Raw genomic sequence first — 13398 nt, 5'->3', positions numbered from 1 at the left:
TAGAGTTTATCTACTTGAGGAAGTTTATATATAACAAATTGTGGAAATGTGTGTCTATATATATATATATATATATATATATATATATATATATATATATATATATATATATATTTACGAACACATAATATTTAAATGTAAATTTTGTTTCAATGTAATATCACATTATTACTATAAGAATGATATCGAAAAGCATGGAAGATACAAATGCGATAAGCTAACAATGTTTTTTTAGCTACATTGATATATATGATTTTTGCTCGATTAGACATCACGTTTCAATATAAAAAATAAACTGAGAATTCAAACACTTACAAGATCATAAGCTCATCGTAAATCCAACAAAGTAAACCCCAAACCTTGTAATATCCATTTCTTGATTTACATCATGTATATATACACCTTATGTCACGACATTCAAAGAATAATTCACTTGATTGAAGAAGAAGAAAAAAAGACCAAAAAAAAAAAAGGAAAGAAAAACTTTTCTCAATAGCACACCACTCAATCAAATCATAAATACAAAATATTTTTAAGCCAATAATATAAAATCTTTTTACTTTGAGCTTGATTCATCTTGACTAGGGTACCCTATGCCATGACGTTTATTAGGAAACACCACAAACACAACACTAGAAATGGCACCAATTGCTGGTGGAAACACCATAAGCAACATTTTCTGCGTCGATTCGAACGATGGAAAGAAGCAATCCACAGTGTTCCTATCCAAAATAGTCACAACCCCAAAAACAATCACAGTAAAAAATGCATGAGCAAAGTCACCAACGCTAATTTTATAAGTTGTTGTATCAACTGCTGAAGTTGTTGGCCAGAGTCCCTTCATTGTGGCTATGCCATAATGAGTGGCGCCGTCGTTATTGATGTAACTATCGGTGAAGCAAGAAAACGCACAAGAGAAGCCACAAAGGGCAATGAGGATTCCAGAGAGGTATTTGTTGACAACGGTGCAATGGCCATCGTTTGTGAGAATAGGGTTTAGGAATTGGTAAATGAAGACTGTTCCTGTTGGGAGAACTCTAATGAGATTGCCAATGCTATTTAAGGTCTTGGCCTTCAGGCTAGAGCTAGATTTTGCCATGTTTTTTTGGGTGTTTTTAGGGTTTAGTTGGTGCGCTGGTATTGCAAAGGCAAAAGGAGTTCACAACGTCTGAATAAGCTACTCGACTGAGCTAAAAGGAAGATGACTTTAGTTGTTATGTTTTTTTAGCAAATGGGGAGTTGATGTTTTTGGAATGTGCATAAAATTTTGTAGGATTTATAGCTGGAGAAAACTAAGCCATGCATGCCCCCCCCCCCACCCCCTTTTTGGGGGTGGAGGCGGAGGAGTGATGTTGCTTCTACGTAAATTAGTTTGAACTTTAAATGTAAGTAGAAATATTGTGTTTATTTTACTTTTACTCTAATTCGGAAGATGGCCAAAACTTCAAGTAATGCATTCTCCTTAGTTCTTTTAATATTATCATTGTATGTATATTATATTTAAATTCTACCATATTGATGAAGTGATTATATTCTGTTCAGGATAACTTTGTTGGAAAGCAAGAAACGTTTTATTTGCTTAGAAATAATTATACACACACTAGATATGTACACTTGGTTATAGATGCATTAATTTTCGGTGTAAAAGATATTGATTCATACCACAACTTTTGATTGTTATATGTTTTTTGCGCGCAAATTTTAAGACGTGTTTTCAAGCTGAAACTTGCAAATTCAAGGGTGTGTTTGGTACGAAGGAAAACATTTTTTGAAAAATATTTTCTAATATTTTCATATTTGGTTGACTTAAATATTTGAAAAATATTTTTCTTATAAACATATTTTCTTTTAATTAAAGAAAAATGTTTTCCCTATCAAGAAAAGGTGGGAGTAATGCTATTACGAAAGTATGCACACATGTCAGCCTCTCTACTTTGGAATATTCTTGTTGGTTCAATTTTACTCAAATTTGGCAAGTATCGTAAGTTTTAATTCTTATATTTAGTTGAAAATATGGACAACGATATTAAGTTTGTTAATATATCTATGTCACATAAATAATTAATGTCTTCGCCTTGGATAGTCCACCCCTCCATTTTCCAACTCTGAAAGAAAAAAAGTAAGAGTGCAATATTCTATGTTCTTTTGTCACTCTTTGTTTACTATTTACCTTTCCTATCTCCAAACAAGGAAGTTTAATCATGGAGTAGGTGGGGTGGGACGGTCCGAATCCTTTCCTGTTTAATCAAAAGTTTTGGGTTTGAATTTTCAAAAATGAAGAACAATTTGATATATAGAGATTTACCACCTTCGTGAGCATATATACACAAATTTTTAGTCGAATCCACAAATTTCGAGCATCAAATAGTTAATGTATAAGGTAAAATCGGTTTCTATTAAATGCTTGAATGATAGTGTGATACGTAGAATCGAAGGCAGACAGAAAATGAAGCGAGTGGAAACTAAGTCCGAGGACAACAACTTTAGTTGGGACCGGGTAGGTCCCGAAAGGAACATAATCAACAGAAGTCACCAGATGACATTTAATGAAGAATATTTCTCTCTATTAAATACACAGTCGTTGCAGAGAATTTTGGCATTCATGGCCTGCCGTTACATATCCATCAATGGCCTCCATTATTGTCATTTAAGATGGGCTTGATCCTAGGACCTTGTTTCCTTGGTAAAGCTATAAATAGTGACTTCAACAACCATTATAACACACGAAATCTCTGGCAAAACTTATGCTACACATTATTCTCAAGCTAAATAATACGTTATTTTCTGTCTAACATTGTTCTTATTACTATCTTCGGAAGCCTCGCTCCCCGAACCAGGCTATTTGTTGTTTATTTGGATTGCAACGCTAATTCTTATACTTTTCATTTATTTTATTTATCATTGTCGGACCAAATCAATTCGCTTGTCTATAAACCATGCAACAAATTCAATTATATTATTTTACGGGTAAATAGTTTGGCGCCCACTGTGGGGCTTAGACAGCTGCGTAATTGAGTTGGTCCTTATATCTATTACTAACTTGTTTGATTCTTTATTTCATAGCAAAAAAAAAACAGCTAATGATGTCAACATCACACACCACATTGAGGTGCAAGAAAATCTGCCTTAACATGAAGATTCTATCAGTAACACCCGCAACGAGGAGGACATAGCAGCTCCGGTCCATGGCGGGCGTTATCCCCGACATGTGCGGGAGACAACTCCTGATGACGCTGAGGATGAGCACGTTATGAAAACAGTAAGGATCTGAAGGAGCAGCAAAGGGCCATCATGAGCCATCTCTCAAGGCAAGACCAGGCCATAATGGAACTAAAACAGGCATTGTCAAGTGCCACCAACAATGTGGATGGAAGAGGCCATGTTCCTCCCGGCACTCCCGCAAATCAAATAGCTCAAAGGGTTGATAACAACACCCCGAGGGAAGAAGTTGGCTTCAACGACACCGAGGGGATCGACAACGGATCCAGTAACGACAACGGCAATGATCCCTTCAAAATCGAATTCATGAGATTCATGAGGGAAATAAACGAGTGGATGGGACGCAAAAAAGTTTTGCGCTCGAATGGACCAAATTCCGGGCTCACCACCAGTATTGAAGGGCCCAGACTTGAAGAAGTACACTCAACTGCCGTTCAAATCGAGCTGAACACCAGAATTGATTTTGAAGTGGTTCAAAATGCCGGACATACCAAAGTATGATGGGACTTCAGACCCTTAGGAGCACATCACAACTTATACAATAGCAGTGAAAGGAAATGACTTGTATCAACATGAAATTGAGTTTGTCCTGCTAAAGAAATTCGGAGAAACCCTCACGATGGGGCCTTGACATGGTATTTACTCCTACCCGAACACTCAATCGATTCCTTTGAAATGCTCTTCTTTCATCAAGGCCCATGTCGGGGCCAGAAAGGTCCAGGACCGAAAGGCAGTCATATTCAGAATTTTGCAAGGAGAGTCCGAGTTGCTGCGCGAGTTCGTGATCATGTTCCAGAAAGAGAGGATGTTGTTACCAGTCGTGCCAGATAAATGAGCAAATGTGGCATTTACTAAAGGGTTTAACTTGAGGAGCTCCGAAGCCTCCCAAAAGATGAAAGAAAGCTTGCTCGAGGTCCAAGAAATCACATGGGCTAATGTCCATAACCGCACGAATCAAATATAAGGATAGAAGATGATCTGCTCGGGTTTTCGGTATCAATCAAAGGTCAGAATCGAGAAAAGAACAGGGATAAATCAAAAGATGATTTTGATGCAAATAGGCAGTCTTCTAAGGGCCGTTTATTGCCCTACGAGAGGACCAAAGGACGCAATAGCAACGGGTTCCGGTCGGTGGATAGCTTCGCCCCCGATAGAATGATTGACCGCAGCCAGAACAACAGGTTGTTGCAGGACAAAGAGGTAAATATTATTTGGGATTCCAGTTATCCCAGGCTGTCTGAATATAATTTCAATGTCAGCAGAGTGGAGCTGGTATCGGTGATGAAGAATATCAAGGAAGCACGGTTCCCAAGGCCGATGAGATTTGATCCCAGCCAGAGGGATCCTAATTTATGGTGTGAATATCATGGGTCTAATTTCCATCGAACTGGGAACTTCCGACATCTGCGCGATGAGGTAGAAACACTATTGAAAAATGGCCATCTTAGGGAATTCTTAAGCGACCAGGCCAAGAGCAATTATGGCTGCAGCCGAGACAATGCAGAACCACTGAAGATAGGAGAAGAGCCTCCTCGGTTAACTATCAACATGATTTTTGGGGGGAACAAGATCAATAATGTAACTTTCTCGGCATCTAAGAAGACAAAGGTATCAATGACTCATAGCAAAAGACTCCGGAAAGTCTCTGAAGATGACATCACCTTTATGGAAGAAGACACGAATGGACTTCTTCTAACGCACAATGATGCCCTGGTAATTTCTCTTAACGTTTTAGATTTCAAGATTAAACGTATTTTGGTTGACCCTGGAAGTTCAACCAACATCATTCAATGGATAGTGCTAGAACAAGCCAAGCTAACCGGAAGCATCATTCAGGCGACAAAACTCCACACCGGATTTAACTTAGCAGGTGTAACGACCTGGGGAGATCTTGCTACCTACGAATGCCGAAAGGGTCACGAAGACCACCTTATTTGAAGTGGTGGAGGGTGACATGGGCTACAACATAATTCTCGGTAGACCATGGTTACATGAGATGAAAGCCATGCCATCAACATATCACCAAATATTAAAATTCCTGACTCTAGATGGAATCAAACAAATAAGAGGGGATCAACCGGTAGGAAAGGAAATGAATGCGGTATCGGTTTCCACCGGTAAAGGGAAGGAACTCGACACATAGAAATTATAGGAATCAACAACCGCTCCCGAACCGAATGAAGATGACAAATGGGGGAGCCATCGGAATCCTACCAGGTACCAAGATATTTTAAGGTACCAGACGATATAGACACGACCAAGTCCATGGCAGAAGAACTCAAACAAGTGGTTTTGTTCAAAAAATTCCTGGAGAGAAAATTCCACCTGGGACAGGCCTCAACTCCGAGCTCATGTCAAGTTTTACTAATTTTCTTAAACCTAACATTGATTTTTTTGCATGTCGCATGTGGATATGACAAGTATCCTGGTAGAGGTGGTCGTGCACAAGCTAAGCTTGGACCCAATTATCTCACTGGTAAGGAAGAAAAAGCACCCGATAGTTGAGGTCAGAAACAGGTTTGCCAAAGAAGAGGTGACTCGATTACTTGACATCGGTTCAATCTGGGAGGAAAAGTATCCCAACTGGTTAGCTAATGTAGTTATTGTTCCGAAAAAGAATAATAAATTTTGAATTTGTGTAGATTACAAGAACTTGAATAAGGCGTGCCCGAAAGACTCGTTCCCACTTCCAAACATCGATCAAATGATTGACGTCACGGCTGGTCATGAGTTAATGAGTTTCCTTGATGCCTATTCCGGGTACAATAAAATTATGATGAACCCTAAAGATCAAGAATTTTTTTTGTTCATAAAGAACTTCGGCACATATTGTTATAATATAATGCCCTTCGGGCTCAAAAATGCCGGAGCCACTTATTAGAGGCTCGTGAACAAGTTGTTTGAAAAACAAATAGGTAAAAATTTGAAGTGTTCATTGATGATGTGCTGGTCAAGTCTTTGAATACAAGTGACCATTTAAAATACCTCCAGGAAACATTCGACATCCTAAGGAAGCACAACATGAAGCTCAACCTAGAAAAATACACGTTCGGAGTTAGCTTCGGTAAATGTTTAGGTTTCTTGGTGCCACAAAGAGAGATAGAAGTCAATTCCAATAAGATCAAAGACATTGAGGATATCCCAGACCAGCTGACAAGCATAAAAGAAGTCCAAAGGCTAATCGGAAGATTGGCCGCTCCAAGCGGGTTCATTTTTCGGTCTTCGATAAAAAGTCATCACTTCTTCTCACTTCTGAAGAAGAACAAAAAGAACTTTGAATGAACTCCATAATGCCAGCAGGGACTAAAAGACCTGAAATGATATCAATCGATCCCTCTGTTACTATCAAAATTGGAGGTAGACAAACAATTGCTAATATACTTAGCGGTCTCGGAGGTAGCAGTAAGTGTCGTTCTAGTCTGGGAGGATGAAAGTACACAATCTCCTATCTATTATGTTAGCAAAATTTTGACGGTGCAAAAACTCGTTATCCGCACCTCAAAAAATTGGCCTTAGCTCTCGTATTCGCCTCTCAAAATCTTAGGCCTCACTTTCAATGCCACCCTATAGTCGTCGTGACAAACTTTCCCTTGCGGAATGTCCTTCGTGAACTTGAGTCTTCATGGTAGGTTGGCCAAATGGGCAGTTGAAATTAGTAAATTTGATATTGAGAATAAGCCCAGGACTACGATCAAATCACAAGTTTTGGACGACTTCGTGGCCGATTTCAGTTTCGGGCTACTACCTTTGGCAGTAAAAGAAGTGGTGATGGTGTCGCAAAAGACATCAAGAGTTTGGACCCTGTTCACGGATAGAGCTTCCAATGTGAAAGGGTCCGGGCTTGGGGTGATCCTAATCACGCCTTCGGGAGAAACCCTGAGACAGGTTATACTGTTTCTTTGACTAACAATGAAGTCGAGTATGAGGCATTAATTGCAGGACTCTAATTGACCCGGAGACTTGGCTCCGAGGTCATAGAAATCAAATTTGATTCGTAGCTGGTGCTAAACCGAGTTTACGAGATCTTTGATACAAAGGAGGATCACATGCAATGATATTTGATTAAAGTTCAAACTTTGCTCACAGGGTTCCAAGAGTGGTCGATCACCCACATCCCGAGAGAAGAAAACATAGAATCGGATGCATTGGCCAACTTGGGATCGTCCACAGAGATGAAGGGATCATATTCCGATACTGTCGTACAACTCATGCATTCGGTGCTGGATATGGACAGTTATTGCGAAGTAAATACAACCAAACTAGTCTGGGACTGGAGAAATGAGATCATCAATTTCTTTGAGCACTAAAAGTTGCCCGAATACCCGAAGTCATCTGAGGCACTCCGCACCAAAGAAGCTCGTTACAGCTTTTGGGGAGGGCAGTTATATAAAAGGTCGTTCCAAGGCCCGTTGGCCTGATGATTAGGAGCCTTTGAGACTGACAACATCTTGAGAGAGGTTAATGAAGGAATTTGCGGGAACCATATTGGTGCAAATTCATTGGTCCAAAAATTAATTAGGGCTAGATACTATTGGCCCCGGATGGAGCAAGAAGCGAAGGTATTTGTTCTGAAATGCGACAAGTGTCAGTGCCGCGCACAGTTGGTGCACCAACCGACAGAACTTTTGCATCCAATACTGCCCCATGGCCATTTATGAAATAGGGGATGGATCGGGCCACTACCATTGGGTCCCGAAAAGGTAAGGTTTCTTTTTATTTTAACTGATTATTTTACTAAATGGTTGAAGAATTTCCTTACCAAAAAATCAGTGAGCGTGAAGTGGTCGATTGTTTGTGGGTAAACATAATTTGTTGGTTCGGAATACCAAAAGAGATTACCTACGACAATGGGCCACAGTTCATAGGCTCCAAGGTCACAAATTTTTTTGAAGACATGGAAATTAAAAGAATCACATCTTCGCCATACCATCCGAGCGCAAATGGGAAGGTGGAGTCAACCAATAAGGTGATTATTTAAAACCTCAAAAAGAGGTTGGAATCAGCCAAGGGCAAGTAGCCTGAAGAGTTATCAGGAGTGTTAGGGGCGTACCAGACGATGACCAAGTCGAGTACGGGAGAGACGCCTTTCTCTCTCGTATATGGTACAGAAGCTCTGTTCCTAGTGGAAATAGGAGAACCGACTTTGTAGTACTTTCATGTGGATGAAGAAACAAACAACGAAGCATTAGGACTTGGCGCACATAAGGATGATGGCCCAGAAACAAAGAATGCAAAGTTACTATAACCGGAGGGCTAATCATTGTTATTTCAAAGTGGGAGACTTTGTTTTGAGGAAAATGACTCAAAACACCCGGGAGCTCAATGTGAGAAAGCTGGGTCTAATGTAGGAAGGCCCATATCGGGTTTTAGTTGTTGCCGAGAAAGGGTCATATGAATTAGAGAACCAAAACGGAGTCAAATTGTCGAACAACTGGAATGTGACTCACTTCAAAAGGTATTATTGATGATGGGCACGCTTGTACTGAAAGTATGTATTGCACTCTTTTTTCCTTCGCCCAGTTATTGTTCCAATTAGATTTTTCTAGTAAGGTTTTTAATGAGGCAGCAACAGAAAACATACTACGAAAGAAACATCATCAATAGAGATAAGACTTTTAAATATTGAACTGACAAATCACTATGGGGTAGTTAAATAGTTTTTGGCTCGATGGCATATTCCTAATGGGAAGCGAAACTTGCCATCAAACCAAAGCCTATTCAACCGTTCACAAGTATTTTTCCTACAAGCCACTAGGGGGTGTCACACCTCCTTTTTCCGCCCCCGCGAGGGGTGAAGGAGTTTTTCCAATTAAAGAACAATCGAAACGGGATTTATTTATTTATTTCAGAGTCGCCACTTGGGAGATTTAGGGTGTCCCAAGTCACCGGTTTAATCCCGAATCGAGGAAAAGAATGACTCTGTTTAACAGTCCGCGAACCAGAAATCCGGATAAGGAATTCTGTTAATCCGGGAGAAGGTGTTAGGCATTCCCGAGTTCCATGGTTCTAACACAGTCGCTCAACTATCATATTCGGCTTGATTATCTGATTTAATACATGTTGAACCTATGTGCGAATTTTAACTTTTAACCGCTTTTGTCATTATTATTATTTTTATCAAGAATTGCAACATCGTGGAAATACATCTCGAACCACGTCACATCAATGCACCCGTGGTTTTTGGCACATTTCAACTCTGTTGAGATTGGGATTTGGGTCACATAAATGTGCACCCGAATTTAGAAAAATAACATTATTAAATACGCGCTTAAAGACTGACGCGTTGTTATTTTGAGAAAAGCCGTAAAGTTCACTATGCGGCCTATCCCGAAATCTATACATTCGAAATAACTATCCGTTGAGGGACCCGCAATTTATGTATTCTTGTTTGTCGAGGCTCGTCTTATTCATTATTTTTTAAAGGAATTTGCAACGTCATGGACATGCATCTCGAACCTCTCCTAAAAACCTCTCCTAAAATGTCTTCCAAAAATGTCTTCCTCATTCAAAAAAAATCCTCTCTCAAAACCTCTCCTAAAAATCGTCCCCCAAAAATGTCCTCTCCTAAAAATGTCCTCCCTTCTATGTCAAAATGACTTTTATTTATAGCAAGACTCTTGTCTTGAACCACTAACCCGAAATATTCTCCTAATTGCATGTCTTTCCCCCACTACTTAATGTTTTTCTTATTTAATTCCCTTGTCCCCCATGCCTACATGTTTTGTCCCCCACTATATTAAATAACTACATTATTCCCCACTAACTTATGTCTTGTCCCCCACTATATTAAATAATTATATCAACCCCCACTACTTCATGTCTTGTCCCCCACTATGTACTATTTTTAATATTATTAATGCCTAGTGGACGGAGCACTCAGATTAAATAATTGTTCAAATTTTTAATTCTAAAAATACCCCTCCGACCTTACTGAAATTACCATTTTACCCCTGAAAGTACTGCAATTTACCAATCTACCCCCATCAGCTATAACCAATTCCAACCAAAATACAGCAAATATAACCAATTTCTAAACAAATTCATACAACAAATCCCACGAACACAGATTGAATCATACAATATCAGATTAATGGGAATAAGTTAACCATATTGGAAACCAATCCTGGTTAACTTAGACAAAATAAATGAGCAAGGAGACAACAATATTAACAACAAAAGTGAACTGAAACAACATGAATCACAATTAACTGAATCGAAATGCAAACTGAAATCATATGATGAACAACAAAGAGCAGGAAACCAAACAATACACAAAACGAAAACATTTGAACCAATAACAATAATAAACGCTTATGGGAATAGCCACAGTTTTATACAAGACTGATTGAACTTCCTAACTTGAAATATGCAACGATACAAAGAAGAAGAAAAATCAGAATAAACCAAACATTTAATTTTACCCGGAACGAGAATTGAGCAGAAGATGAACGAAAGCTAACAACAACACAAAATAGATCGGAATCCTACCATATTAAAGGGATTGGGTTCGAATGGCAACCTCGACGCACTGCAACTCGACGACCTCGACTGTGTATGAACTATTTCGACAACCCCGACCAAAGCTCGAACAAACGAGATAGTTGGGTCTCGTTTTTGGACTAGAGGTGACGGGAAAAAGGTGAAGCAGTAGCGATGGGGTTTGCTTGGACGTGATGGACATGGTTGGACGTAGCAGAAGTAGTAGAAGTGAGCTGGGGAGGTTTGTTGGCGGAGCTGTTGGTCATTTGGACGGAGAAGATGAAGCAAACCCCACGTCCATGGCTGGAGCTCGGAGATGGCAGTGGTCATTCATGGCGGGGCTGTGCGACGAAGAAGCAACAGCGTTTGGATGGTGAAGCAGAAGAAACAACAGTGGTGGAGCTTGGGGCGAGGCTGTAACGATGGTGAGGCTGCAGCAATGGCAACTCACCAATGGCGGATGGGGAGGGTCGTTGGTGGTTGAAGCTGGTCGACGTTTTGCTTGGTGGAGCAGCTGGTCGTGAGGAGGAAGATGGTGGTGGTTTGGTGTCGCCCATGGCTGGACGTAGCAGAAGGCAGCTAGGGAGGTGGCGAACATGGAGCTCGACGAAGAAGGCGGCCATGGGAGCTCGAGCTCCATGACGATGACGAAGAAGATGAAGCAGCGGCAGCAAGTGACTGCTTCAGGTGGTCGTTTGGTCATGAGGTGTGAGTGTGTGTGTGTGTTTTGGAGTTTTGGAGATGGTGAAGGAGACGAGGCAGCCATGGTTGGGAGCTTGGAAGCTTGGAGAAGATGGAGAGAAAGAGGGGGGGGGGTGCGGATGGGTTTAGTTTTAGGGTTAGGAAAAAATGAAATGAAGATAGGAGGGGTTAGTTCATTTGGGGTTATGGTGCGGACCGGGTCGGGTCGACCCGGTGGGTCTTTGGGTTAGATAAAGGGTTATTTAATTTGGGTAGAGGTCCAATTCCGATTTTTCTTTATTTTTTTGCTCTCTTTTCTTTTACTTTCTAATTAATAAAACTAAAATTCTAATTAAGTTATAAACTAAATTAACTTATCAAAAATACTAACTAATTCCTAGCAACATTTATCATACATAATTAAACACCAATTAAAACAAAATTGCGCAATTTGACATTGAATGCTAAAAATGCAAACGATGCATATTTTTTGTAATTTTCATTCTAGTAAAGCAAACTTAATTACTCCTAATTGTAGAATTAAATCCTAAATGCAAATGTGACATATTTTTGTATTTTTTATTAATTTAACAAATAAACATGCATGGACAAATACAAATAATTATCCTAGAATGCCGCGAAAATTATCAAAATTGCACACAAAGGAAAATCGTTTTATTTTGAATTTTTTGGGAGTAATTCTTTCATAGGGCAAAAATTACGTGCTTACAGCTGCCCCTCTTTGTCCGAAGACACGAAGGGTTTTCGTGCAAAGATAAAGTGAGCAATTTTTGCCCATCCGAGTACTCCGTGTGAAGCATTTTTTGAAAAAGATTTAACCGAACATTTGCTTCAAAGGTTTCCTACATATCCATGGCTAGAAGGGAATCAGGTTAATGTAGTTCGGGAAGTTTTGGTAGCTGGGACTACCATGGGACTGCAATTTTACTGTTGTTGCATGCTATTATTACTGCTTGCCGACCACTTTATTACACTGTGCTGAAAGAAAACAAGAAGCTAGACTAAACTATAGTCTATGAATTACAAAATCTTATCTAGATCTTCAATCATGCTCTTGTGTCTCTTGTTGATTTGATGTCTTGGCGACTCCCCTGGCATTTCTTTACTTCTGATTTGTCTTGTGTTCTCCCTTGACTGCCGATCTCGAACTGCTTATGTCCTTCTCGGGAGCTTCGCATTATTCTTCCATCGAGTCTTGGACTTCCTTCCTCTGCTGGGGATTCTTGTTGCATCCTGCTGGGGATTTCGGTTGTATTCCTCTGCTTTACTGACTTGAAATGTATTCCTCTGTTATATGGGCGGGCTCCCAACTTCAAAACTTGAAATTTGAATCGCCATTCTGTCCTTCAGGGGAGGCTCCTGACCGCTACAAAATAGACAAAACAAAGGAAATTTTCTGCCCCAATTTGCACTAGGAAGATTTGTGAATTGTTAGCAATATTGTAAACCACTTATACTATATGCAATGGTGAGAGTAAACTAACGACTAGGCCAGCATGTGCGTCTCCTATGAGTAAAACCCGAAACTCTGACGAGCAAATGCGTTTGCTAAAAATAAAACCTGAATGAACCAAACTAGGAAGTGCGTCTCCTACGAGTAAAACTTGTATGAACCAAAATCAGGAAGTGTGTCTCCTAGTGGTAAACTCTCATTTTTAGGAAGTGCGTCTCCTAAAGCAAAAATATAACCCGACAAACCCAGACTAGGAAGTGCGTCTCCTAGGGGTGAAACTTCAATGATTTAAACTAGGAAGTGTGTCTCCTACGAATGAACTTAAATGAACCAGACTAGGAAGTGCGTTTCCTAGGAGAAAATCCCAATTTAGGAAGTGCGTCTCCTAAAGCAAAAATATATCTTGAACGACCTAGACTACAAAGTGCGTCTCCTAGGGGTAAAACTTCAATGATTCAAACTAGGAAGTGCATCTCCTATAAATGAACTTAAATGAACCAGACTAGGAAGTGCGTCTCCTAGGAGGAAATCTCATTTTAGGAAGT

At 39.9% G+C, this 13398-nt stretch overlaps 2 protein-coding genes across 2 annotated transcripts; one reads left to right on the top strand and one right to left on the bottom strand.

Annotated features, from left to right (window-relative positions):
- Positions 1-337: 337 nt before the first annotated feature.
- On the bottom strand, positions 338-1244 carry LOC104224365 (protein DMP2). Its single transcript, XM_009775996.2, has one exon. It carries the CDS (start codon positions 1097-1099, stop codon positions 557-559), a length of 543 nt encoding a protein of 180 aa, XP_009774298.1. The 5' UTR covers positions 1100-1244; the 3' UTR covers positions 338-556.
- Positions 1245-4374: 3130 nt separating this feature from the next.
- LOC138870150 (uncharacterized) lies at positions 4375-5157 on the top strand. Its single transcript, XM_070147859.1, has one exon. The coding sequence runs from the start codon at positions 4375-4377 to the stop codon at positions 5155-5157; it is 783 nt and encodes a 260-aa protein (XP_070003960.1).
- The last annotated feature ends 8241 nt before the right edge of the window (positions 5158-13398 follow it).

The sequence above is a fragment of the Nicotiana sylvestris genome, chromosome 1 (assembly GCF_000393655.2).
Source record: "Nicotiana sylvestris chromosome 1, ASM39365v2, whole genome shotgun sequence".
Classification (NCBI taxonomy): domain Eukaryota; kingdom Viridiplantae; phylum Streptophyta; class Magnoliopsida; order Solanales; family Solanaceae; genus Nicotiana; species Nicotiana sylvestris.
Note: the sequence above shows the minus strand (reverse complement) of the source record. Positions and strands in the feature narration are given on the sequence as shown.

Excerpts from the sequence above, each read along its gene's own strand:
- LOC104224365 (XM_009775996.2), bottom strand. The coding sequence starts at position 1,099 with ATGGCAAAATCTAGCTCTAGCCTGAAGGCCAAGACCTTAAATAGCATT.
- LOC138870150 (XM_070147859.1), top strand. The coding sequence starts at position 4,375 with ATGATTGACCGCAGCCAGAACAACAGGTTGTTGCAGGACAAAGAGGTA.